This window comes from Nipponia nippon, unplaced genomic scaffold (genome assembly GCF_047370975.1).
Source record: "Nipponia nippon isolate SJK-2023a ecotype South Korea unplaced genomic scaffold, ASM4737097v1 scaffold_25, whole genome shotgun sequence".
Taxonomy (NCBI): Eukaryota; Metazoa; Chordata; class Aves; order Pelecaniformes; family Threskiornithidae; genus Nipponia; species Nipponia nippon.
In genome coordinates, this window is record NW_028262342.1 from 748,784 (window position 1) to 773,848 (window position 25,065).

The window sequence follows — 25,065 nt, forward strand, 5'->3', positions numbered from 1 at the left end:
TAATGGAGTTTTGTGGGACTGCAAAGGGACGGTGGTCTTACTACTGGCAGGACTCTGGAACTTGAGGGGGTGAAACACCGGGAAAAAAGAGGGCAGGAGGACATCAGAAGAAAACTGTCCAAAGAAACCACTGACAGATTCATAGGATAAGGTGTGTGTTCATTACCTGGCAGCATTTAAGCAGAAATCTGCACTTCTCCATATCAGCTTCAGAGCGCTAGCAGCCAGACTTAGAACGCAGAAAGTACCAAAATAACCTTAGAATTTAAAGCAGCTGAAAGATATCCTGCAGACCGTGCACGTGCTGTTAGTCTACTCTAGTCTGTCTTTATGATCTCAGAAAATAATACAATTTCTTTGAGCCTCTTTGCCAACTGTAAAATGAGGCTGACCAACGCATTCCTGTGTCACAAGCAGGATGTGGCATAGTTGGTTAGACTGTGCTTCTAAAAGACAGAAATTAGGATAAATGTGTTATATTGCAAAACAAAGGCTTAGTTTCACGTTTGCCCCGTGCTGACTTTGTTCCTCTGAATGCAGGAGTTCCTACTGTAACCGTGGCTTGCAGTGTTGTGAGCAGGGAGTCGCAAGTGGTAGACCTGTTGTCTAAGGCAGTTCTAATAAACTGCAACGGGCAATAATCCTTCCCTTGTGCAGATGGATGGGGTACCAATATGCGGATCCTCGGGAGAGTTCATAGGAAAGGTGTAAGAGCAATCAGCAAGTATCACCCCATTGAAAAGCTGAAGGAGCTGGAGATGCGTAGTTTCTGGTGGGCAGGACGAGAGTTAATGTGATTAATGCTTAAATTGCAGCAAGGAAGATTCAGCCCAAGTACTAGGAACAGCTGGAACAGGAGGAAACATGGTGCACCTTTTTCTACCTGCACAACTATTTGTAGCAGAGTGCTTGTGTGTTGAAAATCAGGGTTTCTGTGCTCTCTTTCAGTCTCTTACTGGGGAACGTGATCCAGTGGCTGCAGTCCTGTAGTGCTCGACACTGGCCTTTCGGGTTTTAGACAGGTTTGCTCAACGACAGCGATTCAAATCAGATTTGACTGCGTGCACTAGTACACGGGAGATTATTTCATATCTGTTCCATATAAACTGTACCTGGGTTGAGCATATTCAGCAGCTGGATTTGGCATCTTGGGAGGTCTCCCAACAAAAAATTCAAGATTTGGCAGGGTTTGGCATCTGGCGTTGGTGGATGAGGAACATGGAGCCCAGCATCTCTCTCTGCCTGTTTATGCTCCTGAGCTCTATTAACCTTTTAATTTTTTTGCCCTGAATATTTTCTTCCTGAGGAGTGAGCTCCCTTGGTTCGCAGTGGGCCAGATTTTTTCTCTGGCCAAAGCCTTGGTCCTGGGAGGGCAGGGTGGTGGTCTCCTCGCAGGTGGCATCGGCATCTCACCGCCTGGCAGGGTTGCTGTCACCGTCTGAGGGTTTGTGCTGGCTTGAATTCTGCTGTTCTGGTTCAGCAAAACAAATACCCTGAAACCCTCAGCTGCACAATGTTTTGATGAACTGTATATGGCCTTCCTTTTTCTGGGCTATCCTGCCATATTTTACATTTCTTTACATGTATTTAAAAAGTAGGGTTGTGTGATTGCGTAAGTTACTAGTAAGTGGCAAAGCTCTGGTTCCTTGACCACTCTGGTACCAACGATTACGAATTAAAAATCATCGTTACAACATTCCTTACGGATCGTTTGAGATAAATACAGTGTGACTAGCAAGTAGGGTGTTACTTGGTTAAATATTCAGATGATTCACGTTTCCTTTCTGGCACCAATTGTGAAAATGCTGTAAGTTTTTTTGGTTGAAAAAAACCATGGTTTTTAAATACAATGGCTGCTTTTTAAAAGCAACTGCTAGAGAATATTGAGAATTATTTCCATTAAAAGCAAAGCTAAAGTATTATTTATTTAAAAAAAAAAAAAGGCAGGGAAAATGACCTGAATAAGTATAAGCCAGGTGGCCTGCATTTGATCTCTGGCAGAATAGTTCTTTTTTTGTTGTTTTTGGTTGGAGAGTCAGTTGTGAGAAAGATATTATAACACAGCTAATATCAGCTCATCTAGTAGTGTGGAAACAGGTCTTGGCAAGCCAACTTCGTATTTTGGGATGAGGTTGGCGGTCCAGTTGATAAAGGTCACTGATGTATTTTTAAACTACTATAATATGTTTGGTTTTTTCAGTCAGTACATCTTATTTAATTAATGAGATTACTACTAACAATGAATAGGGGCCATATAAAATAGATTATATTTGACAGTAATCTCATCCTCTTTTGGAAGGGTGTCAATCAGGGGCCCAGCAGGAATGTACTAATAGATCAATATTCTTCCATAATCTTCCCATCACAGTATTTATTAGCACCAAGTTTAAAGTTTCTTTGATAAAGTGCCCATAAAGTCTGCCGGAGACAGAAGGTATCTTGTTTATCCAGAGGAATCTGGATTGCTTGTTAAACTGGCGCAGATGAACATGCATTTTAAGGTGACCAAATCTGTGGTTTGGACATCTGAGAAAATAAAAAATCAGCCGGGTCCTAGTTACTGCAAACTACTGCTGTAGTTTGAAGAAAAGAAAAAGTCATGGAAAGTCTGGTGAGTAACAAGCTAAATAAGACCGTTGTGTGATGCTGTGGTAAAAGGGATAATTCGGTGGTAATGAAAAACGCCAGTCAGCATGGTTTCCTGGAAAATATGTCTCTCCAGATAAACATAATCTTGTTTCGTGTCTGAGTTTACTTGAGTGGTGTCTATGAATGTGTACGAGAAGAGAAGATTTCTTGTACCAGAGGGCTTTTTATTTTGTAGGCAAAGATTTAATGAGATTTGCTGCCTGGAAGACAAAACAAGCCTGATCAAACTAGAAAAAATTGAAGTTACTATCACCACTTGAAGACTTTATGTGAGAGATGTCAGCAAGATGTGCTAATGTGATCAGATACCTTTTGTGTAACCTCAGAAGAAATGGGTAAAAATGATGTGGTCTGTCCCGTGCAGGAGGGTCACTGCGGCTTTGACTTGCGGTGGCTCCTTCCTGCTTCGAAAATCATCTGATTTTCAAATTCCAAGGTGAAGCGTGTGTTGCATGGGACAGCGCGATCCCTCAGTCCTATAAATAGCTGGGGCTTCGTGCAGCGTGGGGTGGCTTTATTTTCTGTGGACCTGGCGTGACGGAGAAAAGAGACTTGACTCCGCGGTGCCAGCTCTGCAAATGTCTCCAACGTTGGGCTTCTGCGCAGAATCTGGCATGGCCGGGGGGGCTCCTTAGCCAGATGGTGCAGCCCCAGCGAGCTGTGGGGAAGGCACGCGTTTACAAGCCTGGGGTTCGGTGTCCTACTGGGATAGATGATCATTTCCCTTTCAGGTTCCTGACAATATTCAGAATAAGCTCTGAGTTTGTATAGTGATCGCATTTGCAGAATCTGTTTATTTCTAGAAGCGTGTTGTGGTTTTCTATGTAAAACTGAGCTTCGAGTCCGAGTTTGATACACGATAGACTTTGTAACTCTCATGATGTGTAGAGCCCTGTGTACGTACCGTTCTGATTAGAAGGTGCAATGAATAGGTGTTTTTAAATGTGACTGGCAAGTACGTTCTAGATACACTAGGAAACACTCCTAAAATGTGATAAATATCAGTCTTACGATGAGTTTGTGTTGCTTCAGACTACATTGATTTTTCCCTTCTCACTGTTGATCTGTTGCAGGCCCGTTTTCTTGGGAGAAAAAAAAAAAAAAGATGGTTTTATTTATTCCCTCACCTATTTTGTCCTTTTCTTTCCCTAGTTACCCAGCGGGAGACTCTTCCACGCTGCAGCTGTGATCTCAGATGCTATGTACATCTTTGGTGGCACAGTGGACAATAACATTAGAAGTGGAGAAATGTACAGGTTCCAGGTAATTCACTGATAAGCGTACTCAGGCACCCACGCCAATTCTGCGTGAATCCTTCTGGCCGTCTCCGGACGTGGCAGAGCTTCTGGTTTGGCTCGCTGTGAGCTTGGTGGCTTTCCTTTCGCATTCTTCCTGCAGGAAGCCTTTGTGTTTCAGATTCAGCTGCCAAAGATTAATGTATATCTTTAAAATCTTTTGAGATATGTTATCTGGGCAGACATTTTGGTAAGGCCAAGCTCCCCCGTGCCTTCTAAAGTCCTAACAGAGATCATGACAACTTATTTTGACAAATTATTGGAGAGCGTATCAGACAGGATTTGCCAGGATGTCTAACTGAACATTGGCTGTTCCTCTTCACGTTCTGTCAGGTTTAGGGTTCCTGGGTCAGAGCATTTTGTACTGAAGTTTTATCTGCATGCAGCACTCCCACTCCCACCCCACCCCCCCATAACTATGGGAATTTTGAATTTCAAGATACTCACACCAGCTCAAATCCCCCTACACTCACATTTATTTTTGTTGCGTGGGACCCTCAGCAAGTCCTGAGAGCAGGTGAGACTCTGAGCCACCAAATCCTGAAATCTGCAAGTAGTGATGAGAGCCGTTTCTTGCATGTTAAGCTGCGTTATCTTCATTACCCTCACCATAGAGGAAGCCCTTGCATGTGTTGGGTTTGGCTGTGGTTTTTTCTACTTTATATACTACGTTGAGGTCAAGTTAATAAGCAAATCCAGTGATAGTATATGTAACTGCAGGGCTTTTGGCTATAGCGATTTGAAACGAATTCTGTCTTCTGTGGTTTTTTTGTTTGTTTTTTGTTTTTTTTTTTAGTTTTCTTGTTACCCTAAATGCACTCTACATGAAGATTATGGAAGGCTGTGGGAAAACAGGCAGTTCAGTGACTTGGAGTTTGTTTTGGGAGAGGTGAGTCGAATTTATTGAAAAGGTGCCAACGGGGGCGTTACTGCGTGCGTAGCATGTTTGCTGGGAAAAAGCAAATTGTACGATGATTGTGCCAGAAACCCTGGGAATGAAGTTTTAAGAGCAGTGTCACTGGTGGGAATGATGTCTGTCTGGTTTAGTAGGTTCCACTAATCCAGATAAATTTATAAAGCTGCAAAGGAGAAGAAACTTTTAAACGGAGAAGATCTGTGGATCGCTGAGATGTAACCTGAATTTATCGGAGCACCTTATATATAGTTGCAGTATGAAAACGGTACTAACGACCTCTGTACGCCGAGGTCCCAGCTGTCTCCTGGGAAAAGCCGGTCAGTGGTTTGCAGATCCATGTACCGTTTCAAGAGCCATTTTTAAGTACTGAAATAAAATAGAATGAGAAAAAGCAGCACAGGGGAATGATTCTCTAGTAATGAAAACAACTATAAAATTTTAAAAAGAATGTTTTCTGAAAAAAAAATCAGAAATTTGAACTTACCTGCATTCCTTTTGCAAAAAAAAAAAAAAATAGAAAAGACTTTGCAGCAATCAGATAACAGATCCTCAACAACAGATGAGGTAGGTTATGAAGAACAAACATACTATTGTTTTGAAAAGAAAAAATTAAACCGAAAATCAGATGCAACAATAAGAGGCAATATCTGCAACACTGAACCTGCACAACAGCTTCCACTCAGTGAAGGTAACAGAGACTCTTTCCAAATGGTGTTTGCCATTAGCCTTTAGGGAAAATAGGTGTTGAATTTCATGTGGATGTGCAGAGCAGATGCAAGGCGGCCTTTGATTCAAACTTAAACTGAATGTATGGTAACCTGGAGTTCAGGCCAGGTTTCTATGGCTTCTGCCATCTGCCGCCACCATGTGATTTTGGAATAAAAGTTTAACATGTGTTACTCCTTTGCTTTTGACAGAAGGAAGAACGAGTCCGGGGGCACACTGCAATTGTTACAGCTCGCTGCAAGTGGCTCAAAAAGAAAATCATACAGGCAAGGGAGAGGTTGAAACAGGTGAGTATTTTAGAAAAGTACTGTTGTGGCAAGGTAATGCTTATTCTACCCAATTTTGGAAATAAGGTTGTTAGGAAAAAGATGATATCTGCTGAGACAGATGTAGAAGCAGAGCAATACCTGATGCTAAAGTGCTCTTGGGCAAGTAAAATAAAGAGGGTAATTAGTAATAACAGAGGCTACTGGATGTATATCAGGCCAGGCGAGGAGCGTAACATGGAGGAGCCAAAGTTAATCCAGTTATCGGGATTTGGTGGTACGGTTCTTGGGAGCTCTGGTAACTGTCTAAGTTCTAATCTTGTGGAATATCCCTGGGGAGGTGCGTGTACCCCTCCCTCTGGGGAGGGTAAAAGCTGTGTGTCATCGGGGATGGCCTGCAAGATAAGACAGATTAGAGGGAAGGCAGCGTTAAGGTTTTGAGGTTGTTCCCTTTGCCTTACTATGTCCTGATGTTGTTCCAGAGTTGAAGGTCTGGTGCCTATGGTTCATTGTCTATTAATTTTAACTACTTACAGCTTTTCAGCAGCAAACATTTTATGGTTCTTGAGGAATGGGTAGCACACAACCTGCAGTAAGACATATGAATGCCTCATTGCCCCTTAGTTAATTGCTTTGCCACCCCGCAGCCCTCCATCTTCACTGGGAAAGGCTGTAGGGAAAGGCTGTCAAAGTGAACCTTGGAAGTAACGGAGTGTCTTAAAATACTTCTGTGCAGCACTTTGAGCTCTGACTTTGCAAGGCAGGGATCTGTGGGACCTGCTCCTACATCTTCCTTCTCCAAGGAGAGGCGCTGCTCCTGCGGAGGGCAGAAATGTGAGCTCACTGGAATTCATTCCTCCCTTTTACTGAGGTCCTGCTTTTGAGGAGCTCACATTTATTCTGATCCATGTTTGTCACAGGATATGGAACAGTAAGTCTAAGAGTTATGAATTCCTTATTATCTTGAAGATAATCTTGAAGATCGTGAGATCTTGGGTCTTGAAGATTGTGCAGTAAAAGAGAGGATCTTTCCTCTGGTTTGATAGTAATGTGTGTGAGCTGACACAGCCTTGTTGCCATGTTTGAGTGTTTTCTCTGTCTCAGAAATCAAAGCAAGATCTTGAAGACGAGGGACATGTACCGTGTCAGAAGGATGGGATTGGTGGGAATGTCAAGTTGTGCCGCCTGCAGCCGTTGCTGGAAGTGCCCATCCGAGAGGCTGAGGCGCAACCCTTCGAGGTGCTCATGCAGTTTCTGTATACGGATAAAATAAAATACCCTCGCAAAGGTAGGACAGTAGGATGAAAGAAATACTAGCAACTGGGGAGCAAGCATTTATTTTGATACAGAGCAGGACCGAGCATTTGCAGATGATCAATCCTGATCTAAGTGCTTAATTACTTATCTGAGATTAAGAAAAAAAGTACATTTCTATCAAAGCATACTAACAGTGCTTTGTTTTTTCCTAATTCTTTTCAAACTTCAAGGAAAAGCGGGTTCTTGATCTTTCCAAAAGGTATAAAAAAACCCAACCAAACAAGCAAAAATTTCATGGTATTTTGAACATTACAGCAGCCTGCCTGGAAGGACCATGTATCCTGGTGTCCCGATCCAAAGTCAGGGGAGGTTTCGATATGATCCCAAGGACGAGATTAAGACGCAAACGAAGTCAAATGCCGTACAACCTTTTGACTTGATTTTGGTGAACGAAGGGGTGAGAACCGGGTAGAAAGACGGGGGGGGGGGAGAAGGAAGAGAGAAAAGGAGAGAAAAAAGAGAGAAAGAAAGAGCGTGCTCAGGCGGGTGAGAAGCGAGCCACGTAGGGGAACGAGCTACCGCCACTCCGAGTCCGGCGTTGTCCCGTCGAGCAAAGGTCCCGTCTCTGCGTCCGCATGAGCGGCTTCCAAGGAGGCGCGCGGGGCAGGGCGAGCGGAGAAAGAGCACCTCAAAAGGCGCACGCGGTCCTTTTACAGGGCCGCGCACATGCGCAGAATGGGTCTGCGTGCACGCAGGTTGCGCTTCTGCTTTTCGCGCCCTGGTGTCTGCGCAGGCGCGCGTGCAGGCCATGGCCCCGCCCTTCGCGCCCTGCCCTCTGCATGCGCGTCCTGTGGCGGTTCGGTCGGGGGCTGGATGTCGAAACCAAAAGATGGCGGTAGAACGGCAGTGTCGAGACAGGTCTGGTTCCGTAACAGTCCTCGACATCCACCCCGTGGCTCGACATTGCAGTCTTCACAGTGGTAGGAGGTGGGAAGGGAGAGAGAGAGAGAGAGAACAGAGCAGAGGTGGAGACAGAAGCAGAGAAAAAGGGGAGGTATGGAGGAGAAAGGTGACATGGGACATGGTAAGAGCGTGTTCAATTGCAAACAAAGGGGAACATTGGACAATGTAAACACTCTTTTTCCTTAACCTTTCTAAGTTTAACGATGTTCAACTTTATAGAACAACTCTGAGAAATCCATTGGGCGAGGTAGTTCATTATAACAAGTACAGAACAACCAGTGAGTGTGACATGGGTAGGAATATGCAATTTTTTTTTTTTTTGAGGTCTAAACAATGGTTATTGTGGTGGGTTCTACCCGGTGAACGGCACGGATTTGTTTTATGCCATCGGGTGAGGTGGTAGGTACGAACTGCATATTAGATACCACATGTCGTATTAGCTGAACAAAACAGGGTATTATACAGGGTAAAAACATTAAGGTGGCAAATGCACATAGCAAATATACCAGCAACTGTTTCACCCAGGGCACCCCCGGCAGCCGGAACCATAAATTACCATTCCAACCGTTCCAGGTTTGGACAGGGATGTGGGCTATTTTTCTAACATCTTTGGTTAATTGGAGGACTACTTCGCCTACATCGTCCATTTCTAAACAAGTTACAGATATTTAAATTTCCCACATACCCCTCCTTCTTCAGCCAGTAAATAGTCTAAAACCATACGGTGTTGAAGGATTGCCGTGCGCATTTGTTGAGACTGTTGAGTTACAAGTTCTATAGCATTGGCGGTTTTATTGGTAACAATTTCTAAAACCGCTTGTAATCGGATTATACGGTTCAAATTATAGATTGGTTCCCTTGCCCCTGGTATCGGTTCATTAGGGTTCCAGGTGGCAGGCCCGTAATGTTGGATTATTCTTTCAGGAGGCCACTCATTTTCCCCCCCATTTTTGTGTTCCGCCTATGTTCACCTCAACAGCTCGCTTGCGGTGGGCAATCCTTCCATCTTCCAGATTATCGTACAATCTTATCCCCAGCTGAGAGCCACCCGTTTATGGAAGAAGGAAGAATAAAGGCCGGATAATTCCTACATAACAGACCCCTGACCAATGCGCTGGCAGTTGTTTATAGGCGGTATGTCCACAAATCCAATAATGGCCCCTTTTAGCTGTGGCCCCGTTGGCAAATGGTCCCGCTACGTCCTCAGGGAACTGGAAATACATTGTTTTATCATTGTCCATGGGGCTAAAAAAGACGGTTGGGTTATTATTCATCCGGCCGGCGCAATACCAGGCCCTGGAGTTGTTTTTCCATTTGCAGGTTTCCTTGTAGACGTGGTCCCTAGATTGTTGGAGAATTAACGTTTTGTTTTTATTTACCCAGTACCCTTTGAACCCTCGCTGAGTCCAGCATTATCAAGCCACACCCATATGGGGAGACCCCTATTTGCATTTGCCAACTTGTTTGTAAGTGTCCGTTGGCACTTGCTTTCTCCCACATAGACCCCTGCCTTTTGAGTAAGATTTAAACAATATTGCCCCACAGCAGGAAATTGAATTGGCCACATTCCACTATCACCCCAAGTGTTATTCGTGGTCTCACTATAATTCCTCACAATTTGGGCCGGGGTGAGGGGTGTGGACGCCCAAGGCCAACTGGACAGCCCCAGAGGTCCCCCGCAAACCCAGCAATGACTTAAATTAAAAGCTCGGCTTACAGCTTTGGCTAATAATACCGTTTCGTTGTCCTGAAAGGGATCAAACAGGTCGGGGGAGGGTGAAGGAACTGGTCCTCCGCTGCTTTTATAGGTACATTCCCAAACTAGTATAACCACGAATAACGTGTGCATCCTGATCTTCGGATGGTGCGTGTCCGGATCGGCTGCTCCCTCCTGAAAAACAAAAGCAGAAGCAAACTCGCTTCTCGGGTCAGAAGGAAGGAACAGTCCATTTAGCGTGAATTTTGCTATGCATTGGTAAATCTTCACCCCCGCCCTTATGGGAATTGCTTCCAGCTCCTGTGGTAGCGCGTGGCGGGCTAAGGTGGGGGAGTGCTTGTATCCCTGAGGGAGCCGTGTAAAGGTGTACTGTTGCCGCCCCCAGGTAAGGGCAAAGTGGTCCGGGTCCTGCGGCTGCAGGGGGACCGTAAAGAACATGTCTTTAACATCAATAGTCGCCATAATAGGGTGTGATTGCTCTTGAACGGCGGCTATGAGCTCGGCAGTGTTCGGTACAGCAGCTGTTAATGGGCCCGTGTTGGCATTCAGCCTCCGGTCATCCCCTGTCAACCTCCACTTGCCGTCTGGTTTCCGGACCGGCCATGCCGGGGAGTTAAAGGGGGAGCGGGTGGGAACTATAACCCCCTGCCCCTGAAGTCCTCCAGCACTGGCGCGATTCCGCCCCCGGCTCCCGTCGGTAGCGGGTGGGGGTTCGCCTTTGTCAGTTTGGAGGGGGGGAGGGCGGGCGCCGTTGGCAACAGCCGCACCCCCGCGCCGGGGGCTTCGGCCAACGCCTGAGCCGGGGGGCGCCGGGAGACCACGCGTCCGCCCTTTAGCACGTCTGGGCCCAAGAGAGTCGTTTGAAAGGGTCCTGTGGCCACCATAGTATTAACAGGGCCGTCCTCCCCTGGTAACCATAGCGACACTGGGGTCATAGGGACCGATTGTGTTTTTCCCAGAGCGTTTAAAACAACCAGGTTTCTAGAGGGTACCGAGATCCCGCATCGTTCCGCTTCTGTTCGACTCGGTGCGGTAATTTGCGCCCCCGTGTCGATTAAAAAGGTTACCGGTGTTTTCTTCGGTCCTACCGCTACCGTGAGCGGCAAGTCTGCCTTTGCATTGCAGGTGAGCTGTCCTACGGACATCCACCCTCCGCCCTCCCCCTCCGGGGACGGAGGTTTTACTTCGCCGCCGTCTTTTCTCCCCCCGGCTGGTTTCTCCCCAGAGTTTATCGGGGTGGGGTGCTAGGAGTTGGCCTCGAAGTGGCCCCTTGCTCTGACCATCTCCGCACGAGCTGCTCCAGTTTCTTGGTGGGGAGCCCGTCCATTAAATCTCGGGGAGCGCCTTTCTGGAGCCCCAACTGCCACAGTCCCCGTCGGCTCAGGGGCTTTCCTTTCCCGGTCGGGTCCCGGCCGCTCCCAAGGGGTGACTGCCCCCCACTAACTCCTTCTGCCGCCCGCACAGCCCTGGTCCCGGTTCTGTGGGGTGGTCCACCCGCAGGGCCGTATTTCCTCCCAAAAATCAGTTAACTCCTGAGCCACCTCCCCCCGTGCCCATACTTTCTTCCCTAGCCGCCGGTAGGCAGGGGGCGTTATCCCCTCCCGAGCGGCTGCAGCCCTTTCTCCCCGGGGGTGTTACAAATCCGCCCTTGCAATCGGATCCCAGGGGGTTTCAGGGGGTCGGGCAGTCCCCGCATCAGGGGGGTCATTCTCTCCGGGTCTACAGGCATTGACATCGGCGAGCCCAGGTGGGGCTTGAGCTCCCGGTCACACATCATCTGACGGCACGCCGCCCTGCGCGCACTCCCTACTCATTGATCTACCGTGCCCGTTATAGCCAAGGGGTCTCCCCTGTCCAGGGGGCTCAGCCCCCCCGCCCAGTACGCGGCTCTCCGGGTCGACGACCGTGGCGCTCGGAGCTCACCCGTAGTTAAAAACACACCCGGACCCCAACACCCTTCCGCCTCCTTTTCTGACCGCAAGATCCCATCCCCCCCCGACAAAGACCCTCTCCACACGTATTCAGTCTCCGATTCCTTTGTATTCCTCGCAAAGTCCTTTCTCAGCTTTGCCAATTCAGTTGCTGTAAACGGGACCTCTTTAGTGATAACTTGGGGACGATTGTCACCCTCGTCCTCGTACACGTACTCCGTTTTGACCAGCGGGTACATGGGGGGAGGCTCTCCACGGCCTCCTTGGCTTTATGCAGGTCGCCCTGGGGGCAAAGCTGCCGCATCCCCTTCTCCGCCGGCGTTGTTTCTGCCCCCGGCAGCGTATCCGCTTCCATTAGAAGCTGATTTTTCAACTCTTTTTTTAGTATCGCATTTTGGCGCCTCTCCTCCTCCAATTGTCCCTGCAGGGAGCTCACCAACGTGTCTGTCCGACGGGACCTCTGCTTTTTCTCCTCCACCGCGGCGGCCAAACTCGCTCCCAACACCGCACAAATTACAGCGTTTCCTTTTCCCCCTCTTAACCTTAGCCTCCTTCTGCAATAGACTTATTCTATCCACCACACTCTGTAACTGAAACCAGTGCTCCCTTGCCCAGTCTTGTCCCTGGGGCGAGGGGCGAGACCGGTGCGCCTCCAAGAAGCCATGCAACTTCTTTGTCCCTTCATCCAGCGAAAGCACATGGTCACAAACATCGACTGCCCTTCGGGCGGCCATCGCTTACAGAGGGGATATCGTCCTGAGAGGGTCGCGCTTCAGTATCCACGTTCCCCCTGTACGCTCCCAGGAGGCCAAACCGTACACTAACATGTAAGTTACGCACAAAGAAGAACCAGCATTCACCCCCTCCTCACGCTTCCTTCGTCTCCGGCTGCTTCCCTCGCCGGAGAGCAGAGCCGCGGATCGGAACTCCGCACTCGCTTCGTGCTCACCCGTACGCCTCGTTCACCCGCAGCCAGGCAGCACGCCGCAACAAGGCAGCACGGCACTCTCGCCTCAGGGGATCCCCTCCGTGCCGCCAAGTAAATGTCCCGATCCACAGGCGGGGGAGGTTTCGATACGATCCCAAGGACGAGATTAAGACGCAAACGAAGTCAAATGCCGTACAACCTTTTGACTTGATTTTGGTGAACGAAGGGGTGAGAACCGGGTAGGAAGACGGGGGGGGAGGGGGGGGGGGGAGAAGAAAGAGAGAAAAGGAGAGAAAAAAGAGGGAAAGAAAGAGCGTGCTCAGGCGGGTGAGAAGCGAGCCACGTAGGGGAACGAGCTACCGCCACTCCGAGTCCGGCGTTGTCCCGTCGATCAAAGGTCCCGTCGGTCCCGTCTCTGCGTCCCCAGGAGCGGCTTCCAAGGAGGCGAGCGGAGAGAGAGCACCTCAAAAGGCGCACGCGGTCCTTTTGCAGGGCCGCGCACATGCGCAGAATGGGCCTGCGTGCACGCAGGTTGCGCTTCTGCTTTTCGCGCCCTGGTGTCTGCGCAGGCGCGCGTGCAGGCCATGGCCCCGCCCTTCGCGCCCTGCCCTCTGCATGCGCGTCCTGTGGCGGTTCGGTCGGGGGCTGGACGTCGAAACCAGAAGATGGCGGTAGAACGGCAGTGTCGAGACAGGTCTGGTTCCGTAACAGTCCTCGACACCTGGGTTGGCTTATTTCCTTTTTCTGGTATTGTTTTGATCCGTTGCAAACTGAGCCCACACAGAAAAGCAGAGCAAGCCAGTATTTATCATCTCTTCAAAGTGCCAATCCGAAGGAATGCCTCAAGAAAGGAAAAATCCATTCGATGCATTCATTGAAGATCCCCGAGTTAAAAACAGTTGGAGGCTGAGAGGGAAGAGCCGGAGATCTCAGCTCCCATGCAGCAAATCTAACTCATGGCCTTGTTTGAGCGATGAGGTCTCTTGGGGAACTGCAGCCACGTGGCGCAGTCATTTAAAGTGAGGTACGTCTATCCTAATGCTGGAAGTTTTGCTTCAGTTTCAGTCCAGGATCTTTCTATAAAAGGTAATGCTTAGGAAAATAATGATTTGTATGCAGTTGTCCCAAGGCTTTCCCTGCGAGGTGGCATGTCTGAGAGCAAGCCTGATTAATGGAGATGAGGGAACCTTCTCGTTGGTGTCTGCCGACATCGCCAGATCCCTGATCCTCGGCATGCTCACTGATCCTCGGCATGCTCATTGCGGGACAGGATCAGACCAAAGAAGGGGTTATCACACTGACTTCGTTATCACACTCCCCTTCGTTACAGGCTTCCAGGCAGCCTGCTGTCCTTCTCCCCAGCCTGTCAAATGTTCTCCCTGGTGCTTACCTGTCTGCTGGGATCCGCCAATGGCCCTGTCCTGACCATTTGTGTTCCTAGTTGTGCCTCTCGGTTCAGAGGGCAGCACCCTGGGGCTCCGTCCAGAGGCTGAGCTGGTAGCATCGGGCATGCTTATCAAATGGGATTTTCCCGATTAGACACAAGGAAAGCACGTGACATGCAAGAAGGCTTTCCTCTATCAAAAAGTAGTTACAGCAGATGGCAGAGATCTCCTGCGAGGAGAGCAAGGGCTGGGGAGGATTATTCCTTGAGTTGGTGTCCCAGTAGCCCCATTGCAGTGGCCTACGAGGGTCCCCACTGCCCCAGCCTCAGACCTGTGCACGCACAAGCACCGAGTGCCTTCATAAGGCTCTGTCGAAATCAGGGAGCTGATTGCTAATACTGCATAAAACCCAAAGACTTCAGCTGAGCTGTTAGCAGCCGAGCACTTTGGAAAATCGGGCTGCTAGCTTCGGAGCTTGTCAGTGGTTTGAGAGACTTCACTTTCTTTTGAAGGTTTTAAAAAATTGTGATCCAGATTGTCACAAAATCTTTGTCCAAAAAATCTTTTGGGGTGGCTCTTTCATGCCTCAATTTTGAAACTCCTTTTTTAGTATCAATTCAGATTTCGTCTAACCAGCAATGGAATTTTTTTCTCCATAAAAATACTCCAATCGCTTCCCATTCTGCCATTCCGAATGCTCAAGTTGATGTAAAAAGAAATGCTTTGAGAAAAGTTTCTCTTTTTGTTCTGTGAGCTCTTCAGCATTTTTATCTCTTGTAATTTCAGGTCACGTGCAGGATGTGTTACTTATTATGGATGTATACAAACTAGCCTTAAACTTCAAGCTCTCTCGACTGGAACAGCTCTGCCTTCAATATATCGAAGCATCCGTAGATCTGCAGAATGTGCTCATTGTGTGTGAAAATGCTAACAAGCTTCAGCTGGATCAGCTAAAGGTATTCACATTTTGCATACAAAGTAACTGATAAATTTAAAAAAAGAAAATCAATGTAATTAATGCTTTGCAAAAGCTGTCAGCTTTTGCAGATTCAGTTCTTTCTTACGGTTATAGTTGCTTGAGTTATGTTAGAGTGGATTGTCCTGCAGTTGCTCGTGAATATTATGCAGGTTTTTTTCAGTAAGTGTTTGATATTTTTGCATATCTGCCCTGTAGGATGTAAAGGGCAGAGTGACTTTGACTCTTCCTCAGTTCACTCTCACTGCAGCAAGATGGAACCAGTGCATTTTCTGGTCCCAGTGTTTTAAACAGACTGCAAACAGGTTCTTTCACCTGGTCTGATGACAAACTGAATTCTGTTCTCATGCCTTTGATCTGAAAAACAAAATGTGTCTGTGATTCTTCGTCTCTGTGTAGTGGGACAAGGGCTTTTAGGCATTTGCTGAAAGTCATGACAGAGTCGATACCCCCAGCCTTCAGACCATGCTGTGATGGTCTGGCTCCCACCAGCAGTGGCCAGAGCCAATTCTGCTTAAAGCTGCAGAGAAGCAGCTCCTCCACCCGAGTCCAAGAGTCCAAGATCTTGCAGTACCTATTTGAGCAGCCTGTGCACATCAGCTGGGCATATAGCTGACGGCTGCAAGTAGAGTGGGGCTAGACAAACCAGTACGCACCAGCACTTCCTCAGGCACTCTTTATGCTCTGGATTTGGGCAAAGGAAAGGCATCCAGGAGGACAGCAGCAGAGTCAGCAGCAAGTATGTAAATGCTGGCGCAGCCTTTGGTGCATAGGACCATGATGCCATTGGCTGCCCAGAAGCTCAAGCAAGTATCTCAGCGTTGGTGGATCTAGTGCCAATAATTTCAGATCAGCCAGCTGCCTCCACCCACCTTCGCTAGCAGCAGGGTGACAGGGGCTCTTCCACACAACCCCGTTTGGTCAGGATCACCTTGAGTTGGCCTCCTGTCTTCTCAAGTGCGCGTTGGTCCTCGTGGGTAGGTGCCATCTGCAGATGGCATCCTAGTCATTGTTTAAAACATTTTACAGATGGGTCCTGGACGGATCCCTGTGGATCCCAGGTGAAATAACTTGGCAGAAAATGGACAGCAGTAATTATTCTTTGGGTGAATTTTGTACTCACCTTAGGGTGAGCTGGTATAGATTATATTTTTTGTTTATGAAAGTGTTCTGAGGGAAAGCCTTGGTTTGCACTGGCAAATGCAATGCCATTTTTTGTCCCTTTAACCGTTTAGCATTAGGTCCGGTTCATTTGTCACCTTTCCACCACATTGATTTTTCTAGTAGTTTTGTCATACAAGAACCTACAAGAGCTCTTGCAGACTGTGCAACCGTTACAGAAAAGGTTAAGGCAAAATCCGCACAAGCAAATCCTGCAAACTATTTGTACCCTTAATGTATAGTGTTAAGGGTTAAGATCTCTTCACCCGTCTAATTAACTTTTGGTATCTAATCGTATAAAGAATTATTATGAGATTGCAACCAATCTCAGTTAGCTCCATGAGGTTTTTGGCGTCTCCTGAGATTCCTATTTTAGAAATCTTTAGAGCAGCTAGATGGGAGACAATTAGTCTTTTCCTTGTTATTATTTTAGTCAGGTTTTTCCAGATGCTTCGAATTGTCCTGAATTTCCTGTTCAAGTAGGAACCTGAATGGCCGCTTAGTAAGGAGATCACTGATAGTTCCAGCTGCAGGATCCGTGTGGAGGGTCGTTAAGAAAGGGATGGCTGTTTACACGTGTAACATGGTAACATTTATGTCGTGCTGTAGGATGACTTCATACAGTAAACTGTAATTTTTTTATTAATATTGGATTTTTTTAAAGGAACATTGCCTGAACTTTGTGGTGAAGGAATCACATTTTAATCAGGTAATAATGATGAAGGAGTTTGAGCATCTTTCTTCATCCCTCATAGTGGAGATTGTACGGAGAAAACAGCAACCTCCTGTTCGAACACACTCTGATCAGCCGCTTGACATCGGTAACTTTATGCTTTGTGAAGTTATTAGTTGTGCTGGTTTTGCATTGCTAATGGTTTGTTTAGTCTAGGAAACAGCCTAGGAAGGAGACCGCTGCAGACCGCCGATTCTCCAGCTGGAGAATATAACTGTGCTTAGGTTGTTTCCCAGACTAAGATGGGGCATGCTGGTTCTTTTTCCAGTGAGCTTCAGTCAGAACATTATCCCCATCAAAATACATGAAAGGTCATGTTAAATACAGTCGTGTTCTTCTTGCAAGAAAATATCCCGGTTCTGTTCAGGGAGAGAAGAGGCAGAAGGAAGGGTATAAAGAAGTGGACATTCAGTTTAAGTGGACTAGGAGGAGCAGGAGTAAGGAAGAAGATCGTGTGAGTAAGCCAGTACTGACAAGGTAGACCTTATTGAGAGAGAGAGAGAGAGAGGGAGAGGAAGAAAAAGGCATGGAAAAATTAACCAGGAAAAAGAAAAGTTAATGGAAGAAAGGAAGAGAAGATAGAGATGAGAAGACTTTGAGAAGATAAATAACCTGTACTAATGGTCATGCCTTTAGTTTTCATTCTGTGATTGTGCTGGAAGGCGAAGATTTGATTTACAATTCTATTATAGAATTCGTCAAGGACTGACTTGGGACTAGCCTTATTCAAGACTTTATCATCCCAACACACAAAAGAAAAGGAATGTAATAATGAAATTTCTGAGGCCACAAAATTCCGAGGCCTTGCCGGTATTGATTTGGAATACTGCACAAAAAGAATTGGGGACTGGAGAAAAAGAGGGGGAAGCCAGTCCTGGAAGGTCAAGTAGAAAGCCTTTGGCTGGCATTTGTCCCAGGGAGAAGAGAGGTAGCATAGCCGGCTTCTGTATCCAGAGCTGGAACGGTGTGAGAGACCCAAACATCAAAAAATTGAAAGATGAACTTTGAAAATATGAGTGAATTTTGATCAGGCTTGAATGTGCTCTATTTCTCAGTTATTGTGTATTTTCAAAGGTTAATTAAAATGTTGGATAAAAGAAGCCTTTATTGAGGATTTGGGAAAGCATTTCCATTAAAAGACAAAATTTTATATTCCTGGTGGTTGGAAATCATGAGGAAAAAAGGGTGGGGAAAAATCAGATTTCTTTATCTATGGAGAACCCCTTTCAGCGTGGCCGCTGCCGGTGTTTGCTGTCAGCAGTTTGAAAGCAGAGCTGCCAGGTTTGTTTCGGGGCGGGCAGTAGGTAATGGATTGCGACGGGGAAGGATGAAGCTCATTTTCCTCCACGGTTATGAGGAAGGGCTTACCTCCTGCTCGCCCCAAGGGTCCCAAAGGAAAGAGGGGCTGGAGCTATGGCTCGGCCATGTATTAGTTTGATAGTACCTGCTCACCTGGAACTATCGTGTCTTTAACTATTTCATTCGTTAACTTTCAGGAACATCTTTAATTCAGGACATGAAGGCTTACCTAGAAGGAGCTGGGACTGAATTCTGTGATATCATTCTTCTCTTAGACGGCCACCCACGGCCAGCCCATAAAGCAATCCTAGCAGCCCGCTCCAGGTGAGTCGCTGTTCACTAAAACTATAACAAATATTGTCTGTGTAAAATGCAGTGCTGTGCAATCTGTGGGTCAGCTTGCTTTTTTTAGAAGACAGGGAGGAGCTTTGTATCCGCATGAAGTGTAAGATGCAGCTTTGCTCAATGAGTGTAATAAGCCTTTAAGCAACGGTGATTAAATATTTTTTTCAATTTGATACCCAGCAGGGAAAGATAGGAGGAAATTAAAACTGTAGAGATTCTCTAGAGGATGTGTAAGAAGCTGCACTGCACGACAAAGAATCTGTAAAATCACAGGAAGGCAAAAAGGGTGTAAAGCATGAGGCGGTTTCAGTGAAGTGGAAAGCAACAGATGTCCACTGAGGTCAGAAAGAGTCTTCTGATGGTGAACATCCATTTTGGATCCTGTGAAACTTGAATCTCTTTCTCACTTGCTGATATTTAAGACTGGGTATGAATAAGCGTAACAGAAAGTGGTGCATAACAGAGACTGGGGTTGTTCCCATCCTTTGTTGCAGAGGCAAGTTCACCCTTCTGAGGATGGGTCCTATTCTCCCTCCTCAGCATCTGGGTGAAGTGGGTTTGTCCCTCGCTTGTGCGTTCTGTTTGCCTGCGCCTTTATGTTTTGCAAGTCATTGTGTTCACATAAAATTTCTATTTCGAGTACTGTCACAATTTTTTTCTGGTCCCAGGAATAATGTTCGGTATTAGTTACCGCGGTATTTTACCAGAAGCATTTCACGGCTCTTAAAACAACCCCGCATGATTGGCAGCCTGTAGATACCAAGGAAATTCATAATGCTTTAAGCTCTCTACTGGGTCTTATGCAAATTAGACAAAAATCAAAGCACCATGTGTCCTAATTTTCAAGAAACAGAGACAAATTTCAGGTAGTGCGGATGGAAATCAGGGGGATTACATTTGGAGTTCTCTCACAGGCAGACATATATGAAACAACAATTTAAGCAGTGTTTTTGCCCAGGTTGCCACCTGAATTTGCTTCTTTGGAAGCTGTAGTGCTTAATAGCAGCCTTTGAACAATACGGGGTTAAACCATCTGCTGCAGAATGTGTTACATCAGTTTTATTTCCTCTTCCAGTTACTTCGAAGCCATGTTCCGTTCCTTCATGCCAGAAGATGGGCAAGTGAATATTTCTATAGGGGAAATGGTTCCCAGCAAGCAAGCATTTGAATCTATGCTTAGATACATTTATTATGGAGAAGTAAACATGCCTCCTGAAGACTCCCTGTATCCTTAAATCTAAAGTAATTGAAGTATCTGTCTAAAGTGCCTGTACAGCAGCTCACCTTCCTGTCACTCAGCCTGGGAGGTTTATTTGTCAGGGTTGCATTGACAGGCACCGCATTTTAACTTCTGTCATTGATTTGTATTTACAATCACCGCTCTTACCTTTGCTTTATGGTTTTTTCCTTAATGAGATTAACAGCTACCTCTTTGCTGCACCTTACTATTACGGCTTCTCCAACAACAGACTGCAAGCCTATTGTAAGCAGAATCTAGAAATGAATGTCACAGTGGAGAACGTACTCCAGGTAACTGGCCCCAAGCAGCTTTAATTAGTCGCTCGGCTTAGATGCAGGAAAGCCAAGGGGTCCAGTCAAGCGGGTGCCCCCAGCGCCAGGTTCACTGAGTCGCTTCCAAACTGGCATCCACTGAGACTGCACGAACCCGTGTAATGACAGCGGCCCTGCGCGGTCAACACGTGTAAGGGCGCGGCCTTCGGTGGCTTTGTCTCCTTACCTGCTTTTTGTGTTGTTAGCGGTCCTGTGCTGAAGCACTTAGCAGCTATTGCTCAGCTGGCCAACAGGATGGTCCTCTTCAGCTCCTCGTCCCCGTTGTAGAGCAGTGTTCCTACAGGGCTTTTTAAGATGTACCGTGTGCTCAGCACCCAACTCCAAACCCTTTTTTGGTAGGCATTTGTACCAGGACAAACAGTGATGTGCAGGTGACGTTAGCTTTGTTTTATCAGTAATGCTGACAGGATCTGGCAATGAAGTTTAAGCTAACAAAAAACATTCTGTGATACGAAAGCCTACAAAGCCAGCTACTAGGTAGGCAGAGGAAACCCACTGCAACAGCAGCAGAATCAATTCCAGCGTTAACTGCTCTTGGCTCTTGCCAGTGCCAAGTCTCACTGGGGCACTTCAGGGAACCTGGCTCTGAAACAGATCTGCAGTTTCCTACTGGTTATCTCCTGAGGACTCCACACATTTTAAATCCAAGGACTGATTTTGAACAGTTCAGAAAAGATTCAGGTTTGTCATTACAAAATGGAGATGCTTCCCTAGCTCAGAGGAATTACCTCCTCTGAGTCAGAGCGGTGTTTGTGCCCTGTACATTTGAGCCATGCAGAAGGAAAATCACATCGTTGCTTTTGCTCTAGATTTTAGAGGCGGCTGACAAGACCCAGGCCCTGGACATGAAGAGGCACTGCCTGCACATCATCGTTCACCAGTTCACCAAGGTTGGTTGCATCTTTTCTGGGGCTTTTGAGAGCTGCTGTCCTCTATCGCTGCGTTGGTTAAAGACACATTAATATAGGAATCCGTTTCATTCTTTCTCCTGTGAGACAGCTGAGAGCTGGCCACGTATCACTGGCACTCTGACAAGTCTGCTGGGTGTACTTTTCACACTAAAAATAAAGAAAAGACTAAACCAGCCTGGTCTGGAAATGTGAAGACCTTCCAAAACAGAAGTTACCCAGAATTGCTTCCATTTCCACTTGTTCCAGCTGTTAATTTCGTGCCGTGCCATCGTTGGGTTCTCATGTGTATAGCAGGATAAGTTTGTTATGTATTGAGGGCACAGATCTCTCTTTCACTGGCCGTTCAGAGTGTGCTATTCATATTTCTCTTGAAGTATTCTCTGTCATAGATGTTATATTGTCATGTGCTCAAAAAGCAAATTACCACGTCCTCACTGGGCTTTCCGTAGTTCCCGTGTGTTGATACGTGGGATGATGCATTACTGATAGGAAAGGTCAAGAGCCTGATGTGCTGATACTGCTGTCCTCCCTGGAGAGAAGAAGGGTATTGTCATTTAGTTGTTCTTGTGAGATACAATCCCTCTGTGAGAGTTTCCCAGCACGTCACCAGTCTGTTGCACGACTATTAGTGTTGTTGAAATTGATAGATTAATCAATCATAGGAATTGGGATTTCTGGATGCTACACACTTATTGATAATAATTCCCTAGTTAGTATTCAAGTAGCTCTCTATCTTCTCTATATTTAGCCTCACAATCCTCCCGCCACTGTCCATGGGGAAGGAAAGCACCACTCGATCCAGTTTGTATCTGGAGATGAGACGCAGGGAGGTAGTCAGGCTCTTTATTAAATGCCTAAGTTGCCCAAGTGTAATGCATTTTACATTCAGAAATAACTGAAAATGCCTGAAAAGCTTTGAGAGTGGAGCCAGCATCCAGGAATCGCCCTCTCAGGGGAGAGTCCCCAGCACGAGGTTACAGCCCGGCCTTCATCTTAATGTCTTTTCTTCTGGCCTCATGAACCCTGTGGAGCGGCCCAGCTTCAGCAGGGGATGGAGACTGGTCCCGCCATGGGTTACAGGATAGCCTGGCGGCTGGGACGTCTCCTGGGGTTTGGGGTCAACGTGTTACAGACCCTGAGAGCTGAAATCTCACGGTCTCGACTTCCCAGTGGAGGCCACAGGAAGACAAACAGGTTGGCACGATTCTCACCAGAACGTCCTGGGGAGAAATGAACATTGCGACATTTCAGAAAGAGAGATTTGAACTGAAGGGCGTTACTCGATTGTGCTCCAGTGACCAGAATATGTGGAAATGTTTTATGTTTAAACTGTTGACTGTTAGAACAGTTGTCATCAAAATGTGGCTGGAAGACTGTCAAGCAGATGTGCACGAAGAAATCTTAATTATGCAATGTTTTTCTTTGGCCTGAGAGGCTTCAGTGTGTGATTTTTGGCCTGGCGCTGGGTGACTCTATGTGTGGCTGGGCACGAACGCTTGCCGTTCTGCTCCCTGGCAAGCCACAGGCTCTGAAGGGTGGTTTGTTCTGGCTGCGCAAGCCCGGTGGGCCCTCAGGGCTTAGGCAGGCCGGGAGTATGGCCGTTGGGATCTCCTGTTCTTCCAGCTTGATTAACGCTGCTCTCGATTCGGACCGTTAAGGAGTTTTCGCCCCCGTAAGAACACTAACTGAGGAGCTGTTCCCAGAGGTTTGCTAGTTTGGGCAACATGTTTTTAGGCTCTCGTGTGTGTCAGTATTGTGCAAAAGCCCTAATAAAACTGCTGTTCTGAATTGTTTGTACTGGCACCCTGATCTGTTCCTCCGCAGTGCGTGCCGCGGCGCAGGGGCAGGATTCCCACCGAGGTGGAGGGGGTCTCTTTCCCTCCCAGTCCTCGCAGACCCTTATTTTGGGAATACTACTTCAAGCACGTCCTGAGCTCTTTCTGAAAGCGTACTCAGCCCTTTCCTTCCTGGCTTTCAAAAGATGCTTAGGACGTTTTTATTCTTTATCACAGTCGAGCTGCTTCGAGTGAGGTGATACCTTTTCTTAGATCAGTTAATACAGGTTGGATAAGTGGACAGGCTTTTAGGCACAAGGCTGGGCACGTATGTTAATAACTCTAGATAGCGGGATTACTGGCTCATTACTGTGAGGTTGTGGAGAAGGAAGGAATGTGTAGAGCTCCTTTTTGATAACAGTTGAGCTTCTGAACAGCCTAAGAGCATGAAGTCTGTTGTAGATTCTCACATATCTGATGTGGCGAAGGTTTTTGTTGGCTAGTGCTCCGGTGACCTGCTTTGACTGCAGGAGGCAGGCCAGCAAAACCAGCACGGACGCCAAGCACGACCTCTCCTTAGGAGCCCACAGGAGCGAAGAGCTCAGGTCCTAAGTCACCTTCTCAGTAGAAACACACAGACTTCAAAGTTCAGGGCTGTGCTGGAGCCCAACTTTGTTTTTAGGAGAGTGCTTAGTTGGCACCCATTAGTGGTGGAGCTGTCAATACAAACAGTAATTACGCTCCTTTCTCAGAGAGGCAGCGCTGGGGTCAGCATTTCTGCGGTTCGCCACCCCCATCCCCTCCTGCAGCAGTCTGAAATGGGGTTGTGGGCGCAGGAGGTCGTGACTGGAGCCCCCGTGGGCCGTCCTCTGCTCCATGACTGTGATTTCACACGTACGTGCCCAGCCTTCGAGCTGCCTGACCTGCCTGTTTCACGTGGGGTGGCAGGGGTGAGGCGGTGGTACGTCAGCTATGATTTAGGGAGGGTTTTAATTTCTTTCTGTTTTTTCTGTTCTGTTTTTCTTTTCCTTGAAGGTCTCCAAGTTGCCAAATCTCCGCTCCCTAAGTCAGCTACTCCTTCTTGACATCATAGAGTCGTTAGCTAACCACATATCAGACAAGCAGTGCGCAGAGCTGGGCTCAGACATATGACACGCTTTGGTAATCGAACTTTTCATTTGTTCCTCAAAAAAAGTAGCACTTTACGGCTGACTCTCTTTTTTACCATTCCATACTGAGCTGCTCAGAGTGCCTACACAATATAGCAGGCGGCCAAGAGGAGCACGGACGGCCGACTTGCTCTCCCATGGATTTGCTTGGTTTGTACCTTTGGGGAGAAGGGTTTGGTCTCTCTTACGCAAATGTAAAATTGAAACCATTACAGGAATTAGTTTATTCCACGTGGTTTTGGGAGTAACGAAGTTCAGAACCAAGCCCATTATTACTTTTATACTGTAAAATAAAGCAGTCATGAGTAAGAGAGTCACTAATGCTTTGAAACACAATATTTAAAGAATGCTATTTAAAGCACTTCAGCTGACACAGCCAGGGGCTGTAAGTGGAAGTCAGATATAACAAAACTGGAAACAGAGAGCGTTTTCACAGTGAGGCTGATCGTTGGACCAGAATGTAGTGACTTTTCAGAGACGCTCTGTGGCGTGGATTAAAAGAGAAGCCCTTTTGCAACTGCCTCGATGGCCGGGCTGCAGGAAGCCCAGACCTGTGCTCTGCAGCAGGTCAGACTAGAAGATGACAGCGGTCCCTTCTGACCATCAAATCCATTAATCCTGTCTTGCTAAGCCTTTCTAAATCAATTTATTAATAAAGAGTTAACATCTTCTCCTGGCATTTCATGATTGAGTTGGCTTTCATTTTGGAAAAAATTAAGCAAAAAGAGCTCTGAGCTTGATGAAGGTCACTTTGTTAAAAATAAGTGTGCTACATCTCGTTACTAATTTTATGCTGAAGCATCTTCCTCAGTCGTTGCCTTTGCAGGAAGGTGAATGAAGGCAGAGCGCCCTTCCCAGCTGGTTCAGAAGCAGCTGCCGTTCCCTCCCGGCTGCAGCTCCCCAGCTCCCCGCCGTGCTGGATGCTTCCCACGCCGCAGAGGGGAGAGGAGCTTTACCTCTCCCCGGCTGCTGAATGATGCAGCTTGGTTGGGGAGCGTCGGCGAACAGCTGGCGTTGGTGAACCATCTGCAGGCAGAGCTGCTCCCCAGCCCGAGAGCCAGCAAGGCAGCCCAGAGGAGGGAGCGACACGC

The 25,065-nt window shown here is 47.2% G+C and overlaps 1 protein-coding gene across 6 annotated transcripts in view; it reads left to right on the top strand.

Moving 5' to 3' along the window:
* LZTR1 (leucine zipper like post translational regulator 1) overlaps positions 1–24,653 on the top strand; it is a 43,147-nt gene extending 18,494 nt beyond the window's left edge. For 2 of the 6 annotated variants that reach the window (XM_087762112.1, XM_087762116.1), the window contains 11 exons: positions 3,802–3,912; positions 4,741–4,833; positions 5,778–5,873; positions 6,957–7,140; positions 14,820–14,989; positions 16,835–16,991; positions 18,400–18,526; positions 19,623–19,772; positions 19,972–20,077; positions 20,929–21,009; positions 23,841–24,653. In XM_087762112.1, coding sequence (XP_087618238.1) covers positions 3,802–3,912; positions 4,741–4,833; positions 5,778–5,873; positions 6,957–7,140; positions 14,820–14,989; positions 16,835–16,991; positions 18,400–18,526; positions 19,623–19,772; positions 19,972–20,077; positions 20,929–21,009; positions 23,841–23,957 — 1,392 coding nt within the window. In that variant the 3' untranslated portion in view covers positions 23,958–24,653. Of the gene's footprint in view, positions 1–3,801; positions 3,913–4,740; positions 4,834–5,777; positions 5,874–6,956; positions 7,141–14,819; positions 14,990–16,834; positions 16,992–18,399; positions 18,527–18,727; positions 19,549–19,622; positions 19,773–19,971; positions 20,078–20,667; positions 20,801–20,928; positions 21,010–21,118; positions 22,360–23,840 lie in introns of those variants that run through there. The other 4 variants (XR_015705712.1, XM_087762113.1, XM_087762115.1 and 1 more) reach the window with 4 other exon arrangements.
* The last annotated feature ends 412 nt before the right edge of the window (positions 24,654–25,065 follow it).